This window comes from Ptychodera flava, chromosome 7, assembly GCF_041260155.1.
Source record: "Ptychodera flava strain L36383 chromosome 7, AS_Pfla_20210202, whole genome shotgun sequence".
In the NCBI taxonomy this organism is placed as follows: Eukaryota; Metazoa; Hemichordata; class Enteropneusta; family Ptychoderidae; genus Ptychodera; species Ptychodera flava.
Window position 1 is genome coordinate 29,482,016 of NC_091934.1, and position 16,305 is coordinate 29,498,320.

General features: G+C 38.1%; 1 protein-coding gene across 4 annotated transcripts in view; it reads left to right on the forward strand.

The window, feature by feature from the left end:
- The window catches only part of LOC139137217 (interleukin-6 receptor subunit beta-like), a 214,714-nt gene extending 199,670 nt beyond the window's left edge, over positions 1-15,044 (forward strand). For all 4 annotated transcript variants that reach the window (XM_070705206.1, XM_070705207.1, XM_070705205.1 and 1 more), the window contains one exon: positions 14,871-15,044. In XM_070705206.1, coding sequence (XP_070561307.1) covers positions 14,871-14,914 — 44 coding nt within the window. In that variant the 3' untranslated portion in view covers positions 14,915-15,044. The remainder of the gene's footprint in view (positions 1-14,870) is intronic.
- Positions 15,045-16,305: the final 1,261 nt, after the last annotated feature.

A 16,305-nucleotide genomic window follows, 5' to 3' on the forward strand; every position in this document is an offset into this window, starting at 1 on the left:
TTTCTATCCAGTTTAACAAGTCTTTGCCTGGCTTGCTTTAGCATTTCTTAGAAACTTGGATACGACTATCTATGCTTCTTTTTTTTTCTTGTGCACCAGCTACTATACTTCGCTTTTTGGCCCATTCTCCTATATTAAACCTTCTCTTTCTAGTGATGCTTATATTGCTCTCTGTTTCATAACATGCCTGTTGTTCACATGCTTGACGTATTTTTTTCTGTTCTACAGCAAATTGTCCAATGTTAAAGCGCTGAGCTCGCTTTAGTGGCTTGGGCATCCTACTTCTCAAGGCTCGTAGACACTAGGCTGTCAACATGTCTAACCCTAAGTCTACCTAACAAAAACCAATGAAATAGTTATGAATGGTTGTGTTTGAATGTTATTCTAAACAGTTACACATGGCTTTGAGGTGGCAAGGGTCCTTTAGAGTTATGAAATTATGTTTAGCGGAGTTGTTAGCGTTACTTCTGGGTTACTTAGAGGCTCGGGTGACCCGGCGCTCACACGATAATTGAACAAGCAAATTATGAAATAAAAAAGACACTTTCAAAAATCTAAAACGATACGATTGTTGGAAATCATCATAAGATAGCGTATATTGAAGCAAGGAGATTATTTGCGTCGATTGGACTCTGCCGTTGTTAGATTTCCTATTGTTTACAATGGTCGCCACAGTTACGTGTTCGAGCCGGCGCTATAACCGTAATTTAACGAGCAAATAATGAAATAAAAAACACCATTTTCAAAAATCTAAAACGATACGATTGTTGGAAATCATCATAAGATAGCGTGTATCGAACCTTAAAACCACAGATTAAAAATTGTGGAAAATGAAGCGAGGAGATTTTTGCGTCGAATTTACTCTGCCGTTCCCATTGTTTACTATGGTGCGATCGCTGGTACTCGACACTCATCCGATGGTACTGAAAACTCACCGGTTGAAAATTTTTATTTCACCAAGTTTTGCAACCAAACTTGCACAACACATTCATGGCAATCGTAACAAAAATCGTATCGTTTTATATTTTTCACTTTGGTTTATTTAGATTGAACATAACATTCTTGATTATCGATGCTTACGTAATTAGCGATGCCAGGTGTACAGCTGAGCAATGTACATGTCCAATGCAGTGGTGGCTAAAAGCTTCACAAATGTGTGACATAAGAAAAGGCTCTCTCAAACATATACTTCAATTGTTTAACATTACATCTATGGTATAATTTCTTACCGTAGCTATGTTTCTCGTGTGTGTGTGACAATATTTACGGAGCTCCTAAGCGAATTTTAAATATGGCGCCAGTGCTGTGAGGAGAGCTCATAAATAATTCATTAGGACGACTATGCGCGGAACAAATCAGCTGTCAAAAAACCCGTAGTGGACCACACGCAGGCTACCAAGAGCAGTGGAAGACTGAATATCCATGGTTACGTTTTGATGTAATCAACAACAAGACACTGCTGTACTGCCAATTATGTGAAAAATGGAAAGCGAATGCATTTACCCGTGCTTCGGCCGATGTACAGAAATCCGCTGTTAAAAGGCATATCAAGACTGGATAAGCTGCAATAACTCTAACTTGGGTTGCCCGATATGTTTGACGGTCGCATGTATATCTTCCCTGTTACGTTTCAGTATGTTTGAAACACAGCCGGGTTGTTCAAGTTGTTCGTTAAACTGTTTCCATTAAAATAATTTTACATCGTTCAATTCGAATATGTGATGTAGGTTTATTGAACGGCACATTGTATTTTGCAGTCAGTTTTTTCATCAATCGAGTGCGGAAGTGAAATACGCACTCAAATACAGCCGTTACACAATTTTAGCAGACTAATGCTTATGCCGTACGCGAGGAGAAAAAGTTACCGCGAACACTGGTTACTTAAGCTATGGGACTGCAGGATGACCTAGTCTGACCAACTCCCTAACCCAACTGTCCACATGCAGTGCAGCAGAGTACATGTATAGTCGCACGACTCGGTTCAGTTTTCGTACTTGGAGATAAATTTAGAATCTAGAAGCTACACTTAGCTCAGTCAGATATAATGTCTATATCTTTAGCCATATAATTTGAAGAAAGGCGATATAGAAAATGTCCAGTCATCGCATCATTGAACTGAAAAAGACTAACTTCACTCATCACAGAATTCACCATTGCGAGTGCAGCTAACGCGGCATTGATTTATTGCCATAAATGCTATTTATAATACTGTAGAGGGGAAATTTTGGCGGGGTTTAATTTTGCGCATTACGCGGAAACAGAAAGTGCGCGAATTTAAAACACCGTCAATAAATGCCCGTTTATGCAAATGAAGGTCTCACGGTCAAACAAAGGTCAACACTCACGCACTATGTCCAGCCATACCAGGATGCAGAGCACAACAGACACAACAACAGAAATGAAAACGTCAATAAAGTTCGTTGAAAACTTCATTCTTGTGTTTATTTCAAACATTAAAAATGCATCTCAGCTGTTTTACTAGTACATGTAATAAATTGTGACAAAAATAGGCCTACAGACATCAAGTATCGACAGCCGACACATCGTGACACGATCAGGAAATGGCCTTTACTGGAAAATGAAGACACAATAAATATCAAATCGCAAAAGTCAAAATATCTCGAAGTGCTACATCGAAAATTTAAGCTTTACAGAAAAAAGAAAGTATCACTGTTTCACTGGAAATGATCAAGTTGCTGCACGTACTGAAAATACATGGCATCAAATTACGAATTTACCGAGTGTTTGTACCGTTCATTTACTAATGCTACTAGTGCTAGTACAGTACACAGTCCGGGTCAGCTCCAAAATTGGAGACTCATTATGATAATGTATTCCGGCATTCAGCCAATCATCGACCAGATTACATCATTAATAACGTACAGGTCACGCTGGGTCACAAATTACCCACCAAGTGTGATCGGCAGTTTTGGGACGCTTGTTAAGCCCCTGTCTTGTGAATTTCGACGAATTTCGACAGTCAACATAATCCACGTGTTCTGCAGAAGGTCATGTCCAACAAGGAGTCCGATTAGTGAACAAATATTCGAAATATTGACGATTTATTTCTACCCCCAGTTTATCGATTTCGCTCAAGTACCGAGAATCATTTGTGTGATGTTCGTCATCTCTATTAGAAATACTGTTATAAAGGTTATTTGTGTAGGTACGCGTATAACATTTTGCAAGAAAGAAGAGCAATGTCAGAGCTTTAGAACGATACCTGTTTTGTAGTTGTGAAACGCAGACTAAAAATGGTACGCGATTTTGAAAATGTGTTGACAGAGTGGCCACACAACTGTTCCCCATACGGTAGAATTTGTATCGCTGCCATCTCCGATACAAATGGGGTATTCTGAACGATCTGTGTAGGTACACGATTTATATTTCGCAGGACTTCAAGCCAGAGTCTAGGAATCACAGCGATATATGGGGTTTGGTTGTCTTAGCCAGAATAAAACTGGTACGCGATTTTGAAATTGTGTTTTGACAGAGTGGCCACACAACTGTTCGACATTATGACAGAATATGGCGCGGGAGTTCGACACAGTATGGCGTCCGTAACGAAGGACGCATATGGAGGTTGCCAGGAAATACAATTTTTACTAATGGCGCGCTGGCCGCTGATTGGCTAATGAGAGGGGGAAAATATTATGGTATAGCGTCTCCAATTTTGGAGCTGACCCGGACTGGTACAGGGTATTTACTCAAAACAGTCCAAAATCGGAGTGTCTATTGACACCCGGTGTCAATAGCCAGGAGCTGCCCTATATGGCTATTGACACCCCTCGGCCCGCGACCCTAGTCGAATACTTCAAAACGGAGCTAAGTTACGTTGTCCATTTCTTGTTTCAGACAAGTTAATGCCCACTTTTTTGCTGTCGTGGGTACAGCTTTAATGGGGTAAAGTAACTGTGTAATGTTGTAGAATCATATCGACAGCTCGGGGTCAATAAATTTATATATTCCGCGGGCGAAGCTTGTCGAACAACATTTGACCCGAGTTGCGGAACCTTTTAAAAAACATGCAGACATACTAAACACCGACAAGCACCGACAAGCACCGACAATAGACCGACAAGGACCGACAAGTGACCGACAAGTTGAATTAAACCATTCTTTTTCGATGTTTTGGTTTTAAAATGTCATTCTCTACTATTTTGGTGAATATAAACGCAATAGGGCCGTTCACAGTTTACGTCACTGTTCTCTCATTAATATGCAAAATAAATATTTGTCCGCATTTTTAGATTACGCTTTTGAAAATTACGCATGCAAGAACGACGATAATACATCTCAGTGGGCGACTGCTATGTAACAGTGAATACTAAAAAACATATTCACGACTCAGAGTACAAGCTGCAAAAACAGCCACGCATGGAACATTGATAAAATTTGTCCGCATTTCAAGCTGCGTGTCCGATGTCGCGCGCGTACAGCTATATTTAGTAACAAACCTGTAACCGTGAACAGCGCTATTGACAACGGCATTGAAGAAAGAGAACGATTGGCCGACAGGGAAATCGCGTATTGAAGCAGCTGTATTGGCCTTATTGGACCGACAAGTTGCCGAAAAGTTGAATTTAAACCATTCTTTTTCGATGTTTTGGTTTTAAAATGTCATTTTCTACTGTTTTTGTGAATATTTACTCGTGACCGAACTGAATTAACGAAACTAAACGAAATATTGGCCGACAAGTAAATCGCGTATTGAAGCAGGTCTATTGGCCATACTAACAAGGGCCGACAAGTGATCGATAAGGTGGATAATTATCATTCTTTTTCGATGTTTGGGCTCAAAATGTCATTTTCTACTATTTTGGTGAATATTAACACAATCGACTGAACAGAACGAAGAAACTGTACGAAATATTGGCCGACAATGAAATCGTATCTTGAAGCAAGGTGTCACATATGCAGGAAACCAAAAAAAAAAATTAAACTTGTCAATGACTTCGGTCACCTGTCGGTTTCTTTCTTTATACTTTTAGTTGTCGTAGCTTCAGATCGCTGTATTTTGATTTTAAACTGTTCTTTTATTTCTAAACTGTATATATATTTACAAAGATAGTAGAAAGTAGAAAGTAGTGTTTGAATGGCGAAAGTTCGAAAAATCGTTTTTTACCTTCTCGTGTCTATTTATAGACAGAGAAGGTATTAGAGTTGAAAACCAATATGCTGCTGTCAAGAACTTCCGTCTGTCAAGACTTCCGTCTGTCAAGATCCGTTGACGTCATGCCATTGTGATGGGTCATATCATAAACTGGTGGGGGTGTTCATGGCTCAGGTTGAGGTGTGGGAGAACGATTTTGAGCTATGACAAAAATCAAAAGGGACTTAGCGGCCTAGCCACAGTGTTAAGCCTTTCTCCAAGGTTTCTTAGTTGACTACAATCTATTACAGACTACTGAGCTGACGTTAGGGGTACTCACTTTGTGTTTGCTCACTCTGTGAGCGCTAGTGTTTGGTACTGAGTTGCGTGGATATCCCCTCATGGCCTCACGTGATCTGGGCCTGTTGCATAATCTGCAGAGATGATCATATGCCTCCGAGTCTGAAAACTGTCATTGTGTAAGCCTGTCGGCATTTTCCTTGCATTTTTTCTCATTTATTTTGCAAAATATCGGCGAGTACCTCAATATTTCAAGATAACCCTTTCTTCCCAATCGTTTCCTGGAGTTTCAGAGTCATATGAACGAAAATGAGTGAAAGTTTTAGACAGGAAAATCGGACGTCGGCCATGTTCAATGTTTACAGTACAATCAGAAGTTTACGTGGAGGAATTAACCAACAAACACAGGAGTGTTCATGATGCCCGCCCTCTAGAGGCAGACCCTCCTATATGAAGTACCACATTTGATGCTTGTGGAAAGCTTGACCACACAATGGAGCATTTAAACTTTTAGAAAATGACAAACTGAATAAGAAGGTATTCAGAAAATGTCAAATACTGAGGAAAAATGCGCAAATATTCAAAATAAACAGGTTAACTGATGGTCAGCTATAAAAAACAATGAAAATGTTTATGATCAAAAGTTTTTGAGATGCGCACATTTTAACAAATACAGAAATTATTAACATTATAAATATAAGACCAAACTATTTTTCAGGGATGGGACAGGTTGGAAATGAGGGGTGAGAGACAAGGCACTCCTATTGCTGCATGTGGATGCAGCCACACCATTTCATTTACAGCATACTTATTCACTGTGTTGTTGTTCAAGTTCCATATTGTACTGACTGTCATACAAGGATAACATAAGCCAATCAAATCAAATTAGAAAAGGATCGATGCTGTTGTGTGGATTTTCCTGAACATGGCTGATATTTCGCCTTGCCTATATATTTGGTATCCAGCAAAGGCATATTTTGATGTAAAGTCAAAATTAACACTACATTGCTGACAATATATTTTACCGTTTCTGCATGAATTTTTCTCTTTTAAATTATAGTATATTAGTACTTCAAACAGATTAACAGTTATCGTGATGTCAACCATAATTTTACATCACAAAGACTGTAATTCTGCCAATTTTTTTGGTTTTCAGTCATTTTATAAATTTTGCACTGCACAAGATGATTGAACAAATTGCAATGTTTGAATTGTAAACTCAAAGAATAAAAATCCTTTGGTCACAAATTAAATATTTTTTGAAAAGAAATTACTCTTAAACACTTTTAGCATATATTCTTTACACGGTCATGTATTTCAAGGAAAATATGCCTATTAAAAACAGTAATTTCTTCACTTTCAATTTTTTTTCAATACTATGACAATTATCAGCCATGAGGTTATACTAACACAAGACCAGATAGGCGTTTTTCATCATTTCCACAGGACTCTTTGGAAAATCCATTAAAAACAGTTAAAAGTGACTGGAAATGATCACTTGGTATACATTTAATTTACAGATGCCAGGTTGTGTATTTCACATGCACTCAGGTCAGTAAGGAAGTGCGTCATTACTATTTGGACTGTTACCGTTAATTCTTATTTCTGAATTGTTTAACTTTTTTCCACATTGAACTATCTATCTTTAGGCAGTTTATACTGTAGCTTAGAATTTTTTTGATTGATGTATTTAATCATCTTTTGGGTTCTTTGGGTCCATATCCCACCTCATGCCCCTACATCATCAACTATTTACCAACAACTCCATGCCAACAACCAATTACCTGACCTGGCCACACATTAGAGAAGGTACAGCGTCATTGACGGTATTTTTATTTTAACTTGTCGATGAGTTTTTGGTCACTTGTCGGTCCTTTCTTGACTTCATCTCTAAAGTTGAAAGTGAACTAAATGCGTCCATTATATAGACGATGTCGGGTCTCCGTCGTCCGAGGATTGGTTTAGTCTATCTAGTTGATTCAGTTACATTCTAGCGAATGTGTGTCGGAGGAGGCAAATTAAGACTCAGTTTATGGTAGATAGATAGGAAGTCTATCGTTATAGGAGTGTGTTGTGATTGGTCGGTTATCACATTAAGGCTCTGTGTGATTGTTGTTATTTCAAGCGATTTGATTGGTTGGAGTGTCGGATCCGATGATCCTGATTTTTGTTTTTAGTCATAAGGAAAGATAGGTGACTCGAGTTTTACATAGCCATAGCATGTTTTCCCGCCACTTTTTTGTATTGTTGTAATGATGGTTTGTTATTGCTTTCGTGATGATAGATGAGGATACTGAAGGGTATTCTCGGGTTTGCCCACTTTCGACTTAACTAGGCAGAAATAAGTAGTAAAATCGAATGTAAAAATGTGAAAGAGGCTCCCCACCTAACTATCCAAAATTTTTTTGTGTCGTTTGTGTTTGATTCGTTTCGAACAGTCTTTCTTATTTGGTATTGAGAGTCCTATGCAAAGGACTTTAAATTGTCACCAAGCTATGCAGCAGGAGCCAATTGAAATAATATTCATCAGCATAAGATAACAAAAATGCCACAAATATTTTATATGGAATTGTTTTTTCTTAAACATCAATACTGTGAACTTTTAAATGAGATGTGCAGTACAATTGTTTGCCTACATCTTCCAAATTATATCAAAACTATCGACACACGGTTCCCTAAGCTATTCAAAGCTATTTACCCTGTTTAACAATGTGAGTACACTCTCCCTTTTCCTTTTTACAGTGAGCTCATTCCTGTTTTATTCGTTGTCAATCATACATACTATTTCAATACATTCCTGATGTGAAAAATGGAGCTAGTACAGAATATGGCAGTCTACATGAGGGATTATGATAACATTCATTATCTATGCAGGCACCAATGATGTGAAGAATATCATAGTTTACCATAATGTTTACATATGTTTTTGGTAGGAAACAAATACAAACTTTATCCGAACCGTGGTTTTGTACAGAATTTAAATGGCAATAAATGAAAGAAAGAAATCAAGCAGGAACAGACAGTGGGTGAAGGAAAGAATGGGGGAAAAATATTAAACAACTACATAAGTAAGGTGATACCAGAAATCTCAATAATTATAGAGGTATTTTATTGGGCTAAATTATTGGAAAAATGTACAATAGAATCATACAAAAAGAGGTAACAATTTAGTTGAATTAAATATTTTTGGTGAAATTCAAAGATTTTTGAAAAATGGGCGAACCATTGGTCAAATTTTCATTTGCTTTTTTAGACTTTTGGAAAGCTTATGACAGCTTTTGGAGAGGTGGGTTTGGTACAAATTGTAGAACAATGGAATCAAAGGGAAGTTGTGGCGTGTGATTAAAAACATACATACGGTCATATTGAAAGTAAACTGTCTTTTGATGACATTGAAAGAATTTTGACCAAAATGAGGGTGTCAAGATGTGTTTAAGCCCCAATTTTAGTTGCAGTACTAGTGTACATCAATAAATTCAAGAAGCTGCTTAATGAATCACTGCTTGGGGTATACTTTAATTCAGAACTCATAAGTGGCCTGTTTTTTTGCTGATAATGTAGTCCTTATGGCACCAAATGAAAAACAAATGAAGTCTATGCTATGCATTGCTAATAAGTATTGTGAACTATGGAAAATGTCAATTAATGAAGAGAAGTCTAATATTTTAATAGTAAATAAGAAAGTTGAAAAATACAAAAAATGGACGATCGGTGAAGTTAAAAATAAATAATCATCAGTGATAAGTATCTAGGCTAATGGACGTCACGTAATCTCTCTCACCATACTCATTTTATGGAAATAAGATCAAAATTTGACAGTTTGTTTCCTCCCATTGAAAGCAATCTTTGGAAATCTTGCAAACATTAAAGGACTGATTATGATTTGACATTATGGAATCATATTATACGTCAGAGCAAAAATATGCGGGAAAAATGTTGATACTTAGAAAGTCTTCAAAGAATGCAACGATTAGTGGGTAAATTCATCCTAAAAGCATGCAGCTATACATCAAATGAAGCAATTCTTGGTGAGCTTGGTTTACAGTACTATAAGAAGTAGACTTGATATCATGAAACTTAAATAGTGAAGATTATTGTACATGGCCCATTGGTGTAGACCTATATGTTGTTCAGAATAACTAAGCTAAGTTTGACTGAAATTGGAGGCCGACTGGTGAAAAAACGGGAGGGGTGTCAATAGCCAAATAGAGTGCCGGTTGGCTATTGACACCCATTGGTACCCGCCTGCAGTAGCACTATCGGACCTCAAAATGCTGACCAAAGAAGCTTTTTCGAAGGATTTTTTTGGATTTCTATTGAGAATATATGTTGATCAGAATAACTGAGCTGAGTTTGGTTGAATTTGGAGGCTGACTGGCGAAAAAACGAGAGGGTGTCAATAGCCAAATAGAGGGCCGGTTGGCTATTGACACCCATTGGTATAGGCCGCCTGCAGTAGCACTATGGGACCGCAAAATGACGACCAAAGAAGCTTTTTCGAAGGATTTTTTTTGGATTTCTATTGAGAATATATGTTGTTCAGAATAACTAAGCTAAGTTTGGCTGAATTTGGAGGCCGACTGGCGAAATAAACGAGAGGGTGTCAATAGCCAAATAGAGGGCCGGTTGGCTATTGACACCCATTGGTATAGGCCGCCTGCAGTAGCACTATGGGACCGCAAAATGACGACCAAAGAAGCTTTTTCGAAGAATTTTTTGGATTTCTATTAAGAATATATGTTGTTCAGAATAACTAAGCTGAGTTTGGTTGAATTTGGAGGCCGACTGGCGAAAAAAACGAGAGGGGTGTCAATAGCCAAATAGAGGCCGGTTGGCTATTGACACCCATTGCTAGAGGCCGCCTGCAGTAGCACTATGGGACCGCAAAATGACGACCAAAGAAGCTTTTTCGAAGGATTTTTTTTGGATTTCTATTGAGAATATATGTTGTTCAGAATATCTAAGCTGAGTTTGGTTGAATTTGGAGGCTGACTGGCGAAAAAACGGGAGGGGTGTCAATAGCCAAATAGAGGGCCGGTTGGCTATTGACACCCGGTGTCAATAGCCAGGAGAAGCTCTATATGGCTATTGACACCCGGGTGTCAATAGACTCGGCCGTCCAAAATACCTACTTCTCGAAAACACTCAACAAGAGTCTCTCTTCGTTCTGCAACTCGTTGTACAGCAGTAACAAGCCATCTAGCATGAAGCGGCTTCAGTTCAGTGAATCGAAGGCTGATTGTTGCGGTAGGGTCTTCATCGCCGCCCGTCAGAGCACTACAAACGCGATTGCTGTACCCTGCTGAAACTCCTGCCGCATCAGATCTTTGAAGAGCTTGTTAGCAGCAAGGTCCATGGGTTGAAGGCGATCTGTACAGCACGCTGGCACGAATACAGCAGAAATGTTGTTGTCTCTCAGATTCTTAAGGAAGTCTTCACCGCGATGAGCCTTGTACACATCGAAGATCGCAAGGGCTTTCTGGGTTGGTGGTAGGCTGAGTCTCTCTCTCGTTGCGTTGAAATACGGGACGACAATTTTCTCCACGTATCGCACCATCGAATCGTGATTTGACCAGTGCGATTCGGTGTGAAAAATGCCCCACTGCTCTGGAAACTGGTAGGTCGGATGGCATCTATAAGTCTTGCCCTGGTAAAGTAGTTGTGGTGGAATAAATTCGCCAGCAGCTGATGATGAAAAGACGGTGGTGATTTGGCGCTTGTCATCTAACCCAGTGATCGCAACTTGGCGTGAACCTTCATCATCCATAGTCCACTGCCCCGTGGGAATGATGGCAACACCGGTCTGATGTTGTGTTCTTCTACTACATCTTTTATTCGCTGTAAAAATGTCTCTTTGATGGCTGGAAAATCGTCGACGTGCTGCTTCGCTGCTTTGGTGCCCTTTCTCTTAACATACCCCATACGGCGAAGTAACGATTTCGTCCAGTCTGACGTCAGCGTGACATGACCACCATACTCGGCAAGGGCTTATGATGAACAATGAAATAGATGCTTTGCGAAAGCGCGAAATAACGAAATGACAACATTTCCACAACCCCCAAATTTTTTTCTTCAATAAAATCTAGTATTTAAATAATGTCCGTGACCGCAGCAGTTGGTTTACTGGGTTTAATGAACGGATTAGGTATGTAATGGAATATATTTTGAAGTGACTTCAATCACGGTCGAACTACAAAGTGATACATGGCGAAATCATGGGCCGCCATGAAATATCAGTATGAACACGTACTCCCACAGTCACTACAGTACCTGTTTAGTCAGGGGAGTTGTGAAGCTTCACAAATCTCTCTCGAATAAAGCCATAACATTTTGGAATTGAGGTTTTAATCCTCAAACAATAGCTGTCGAAACACAGCTATCTGTTGGCGGTGAGCGTGCGTAGCTATGCGGTGGCAGGGTTGACCTTTGATCCGCAAAGCTCTGCATGCATGGCAGAGCACAGGCAACCCAATAAGTATTACTGAGTTTTTCACACTTTCTCTATCATTTTCTCTTCTTTCTTCATGCTCTGAATGATTGGAATAAATAAAATAAATGGTGTTACATAACCTAACCTAGCCTCCGTGACTATTTACTTTACACTTCATTACAAGGACGTATATCTCTCATACACACATGCTGTAATTAATTAGTCAACACAACTAATTATGCTAATCCGTGGACTTATCAGACGTTGGTCAACATCGGAAAGATAGGTTTAGTATTCCATTCCTATCTTTCGCGATGTTGATCAACCCGTAAAATCCCTGATAAGTCCACGGACCATTTATTTTATACCCTTTTATTAGTATTTGTAAAGTGTCCGGTCACGAGACTATGACCGAGGTGTATTCTGCACCTTTTGAACGATTCAATTGTGGGTGATCTGAGCGACGAGCCTTTGCGAATAGGGCAAAATCATGCATTTCAATCGCGTAGGAACAGCTCATCAGAAACAAAGATTCAAATGCAACCAAGGATGCCGTTCCCGTTTGCAATGAGAAATCGCCCTGTGAACTATGTTCGTTCTTTGAAACTTTCTGTGCAATGGTTGGCAGAGTAATGCAGATCTCTACTCTGGAAAGTCAGTGATAACTAAACGTGACAGTAAGGACAACAAAGATACTTTCTGAGAAAGTGTGGCGTCGACATCATGTTTTCTGAAATGCTGGTGAAACTCAAGTTTCAAGTGTTAGAATCAAGATATTTAGTTCAAATTTTCAGGATAACTCCCTTAGTTAATACTTTCTCCAAAGAATATAAAATTGTATATTTGTAGCCATGATTTTGAAATATGACACCAATCAATATTAAAATTTAATTTTCATATTTTTTTACATATTTGAATTTAATAACAATTGGATAGTATTAATATTACCAAATTAGTTATAAATATGTTGATACTATTAATTGTAAGATTTGTACAGCAGGATTTGTAAATAAAATTTGTTTTTATGATTTTACATGGGTTTACATATCAAAAAATTATTAAGAATTCTTTCAAATTTCAGAATGCGATTTTTCAAAAAGTACTTCAAATACAGGAAAATTGTGACGTACAAATCTTATCTGTAACCTTGTTAATAGGCTGTACAAGTTCCATGTCCATATCGCATTTCAAAGGTGGATTAAATTGGTTTAGAATTATGTAGGAAAACTGTTATTCTGTCAAAAATGTTGAAAACAAGCATATACTTTTGACACCTCTTTGACACTCAAAGAATCTAAAAATGCATTTACAATAGCAGTCACGCATTCTGAATGCAAGCACTGCCTTGTCAAACTTTCCTGAAAAAACAGTAAAAAATGACTTTCCCTTTTCAAACATTTTTTAAAAGCTAGGGGACCTCTATCTTTGTTAATACACTAAGGACTCCCCAACTTCCTCTTATTGGTCAGTTTTTCAGAAGTTTCAACGGGCTATAACTCTGCAATGCCTATGACCCAAAATGTCTAGGTTTTTTATTCCACAGAGAATGTTGACTACTTTTATGTTTTAATAGTTTTATTTAAGTTTATAACTGACGCTCTAGCCTTTACCGCCTACCTTAAAGCAGGAGGAAGAGAGACTCAATACAAAGTACCGATACCAAAGGAGGACAAGACAAAATTATGCTGCAGTCTGCTTTTGATTGTTCAGTGCTGCGTGGGGAAGCATGTAAATCGTAATGAGCGAAAAAAACGTATCAGCAACTAGGGTAAACTTAATTAATTATTGCAAACTTTCATGGCATGTTAGAAGACATTACAGAGAAGACAATTACAGTACAAGAAAACAATAATTATGACAGCATGAGCATGTCGTGTATTATAAAACACCTACCGGTATAACCTGTCTTTATGCGGTCTATAACGCTCGTTATAAATACCTCCTCGTGGCCGCACGTTACCAGAATACTGCTCGGCATCAAAATCACGACAGGTTTCCACAAAGAGACTGAAGATTAAAAGCATCCACATGTGGGATGTTTGACATCGCAAACATCATACAGCCTTAGTCACAGCCAGAAATGAGATTGTCAGAGTGCATGATCTTGACCCTGGAACAGCGCATGACGATTAACGAGTCAGCGATACCTAAGAAGAGGACAGATTGTTAAATATGGCGCACACTGCATCGAAATTTTAACTTAATCGAATTTGTTTCCTTGTTGATAGATCATTTTACTCATGGAAAAAATTCTATAACTCAGATCAGGAGAATCATTTTTGCATTTTGCTAAAATATATTTATTTATTTACTCCACATCCGAAAGAAGATGCAAAGACTGTTCATCTGATAAATATGTAATGCCGTTAATTTTTTGTTTGTTTGACGTCATCGGATACGAGTCTTTTTTGAGGAGCCGTAGAACTGTAAGCTGAATTTCATGGGAATAATCATCGTTATTACATCTGACAATAAAATCATCTGGCACTTCATTAAGCTACTAGGTTCAGTTCAGTGTTAACTGCTTAATGGTATCATTTTTGTCACTGAGTACGTAACATGAGTTCGGACAACTGATATTGATGGTGGGTGAAGAGCGACTGAGACTGTATGCTCAGTTTACCAACATTGATTACATTTGTTTTTCTGGCGAATGGAGATGTTATTCCATTTGTTTGAGTAGCCGGTTGCTCATCACACAACGTAAGACACAAAGTACGACACATCAATACTTAACTGTTCTTAAGATTAAAGGCACACTTTATTTATGCTTTTATTCCTATAGATGTTATCACCAAAAGATTGTTAATGTTAAGCACATAGTGTCTTGATAATGCTAACTGAACTACAATTGCAGTATATTTCAATGTTGATTCACGTTGCAGCTGTAGATTTTCAAATGACAGTTCCAGAATGACAAGTGTTCGTTCCCGGGTGTTCTTTGTGGTTCGATGATATTTCCCGACTCCTATATATGTTCTCTTTCCAGTTCTAGTATTCCTTGCTTTATAAATCATTATCATGCAGTATCTCTGTTTTCGTCTCCAGTCAAACCAAGGACTACTTTGCTATATGAAAATTTGGTGAATTAGACACCAGGACCCTTGGTATCTATGGACATTACCATTACGATTGGATCATCGTTGCTGAGTCAGGCATGTCATCGCATTAAATTTCAATGCCTTTCACATTATTGGTGGGGATGCCTGTAAATATCTATTCGTAAAGGTAAGAACCAAAACACTGTGCTTTAAATCCTATTCAGAATATTATAATTAGAATATTCTATGGCGTAACATTTTACACTACTGATGAATGTAGCGCAAAATAAGAAAAAGCCAAACGAATGCTACTTTTATTGAATTTCACGTATTACTAAATCAACAACATCCAGCCAAGGCGATCATGAGAGCTTTGGAGCTTTCTCTTTTGACATGCTCTGTCCTCTTCTCAATAGCAGAAACACGTAAATTAATCTCACAAATTAACTCAGAAATGTTCACTAACGTACTTTAGTCGGTGAAATAGATTTCATATATAGAGCATCTAAACCTATGACATTATGAAATTGGGATAAAAAATAAACAAAATTAGAATTGAGCATGTAGCGGATGAAATAGACCTTTCTGAAGAAGATTTTGAAACCTCAATGTCACCAAGGGAGTGGTTACCCTGGCTAATGATAACCACTGTATAGGGCTATTCAGCATGACAACATTTGACACATGCTGATTTGTTTATAGTGTCTATTTGTATTTATTTGGGCAGGCAGAAACCATGATGTCAACTGCCATAACCATTATATCATTTCTAAATCATATTGCTCAAGATCTTTGCAAATGTATCAATGCATCATTTTGTTGAATAATTCATCTAGTTCATCGTTATGTTAACATTTGAACTTATATGCGTCTCGTTTTGCTGTTGTCCTTGTCCATCAGATTACACTGGTGATGAAGAATTTGGACCTTTCTGTGGAGATGTACACGTATCAAACTTTCCAACAATCATTCACTCAATAAGTAACGTCATGACAATTCGATATGTAGATCAGAGTTATTTCGACGAAGGACGAGTGCAAGCAAGATACATATTATAGGTAAGTGAACATTATAGGTTTTGCTATCTTGTCAGTTATAAAGCTGGCAGCAATGTCATTTTTATTACTCCCATAGCCATATGTATATATGGCAATGGAAGCTATTCTTATAGGCTAGGGAAATGTATGTATGTCTGTATGTCTGTATGTCTGTATGTCTGTCCGTCAACATCAAAAACTCCAAAACCGCTGTACATTTCATCTTGATATTTGGTGTGTACATGGATGATGGGCTGTAGATGAGATTTTGTTCAAATGAAGTTGTCATTGCCAAAAATATGCAAATTAAGTGAAAAAATGTAAAAACAGTCAAAATTGAAAAAAACTCCAAAACCGCTGTACATTTCATCTTGATATTTGGTGTGTACATGGATGATGGGCTGT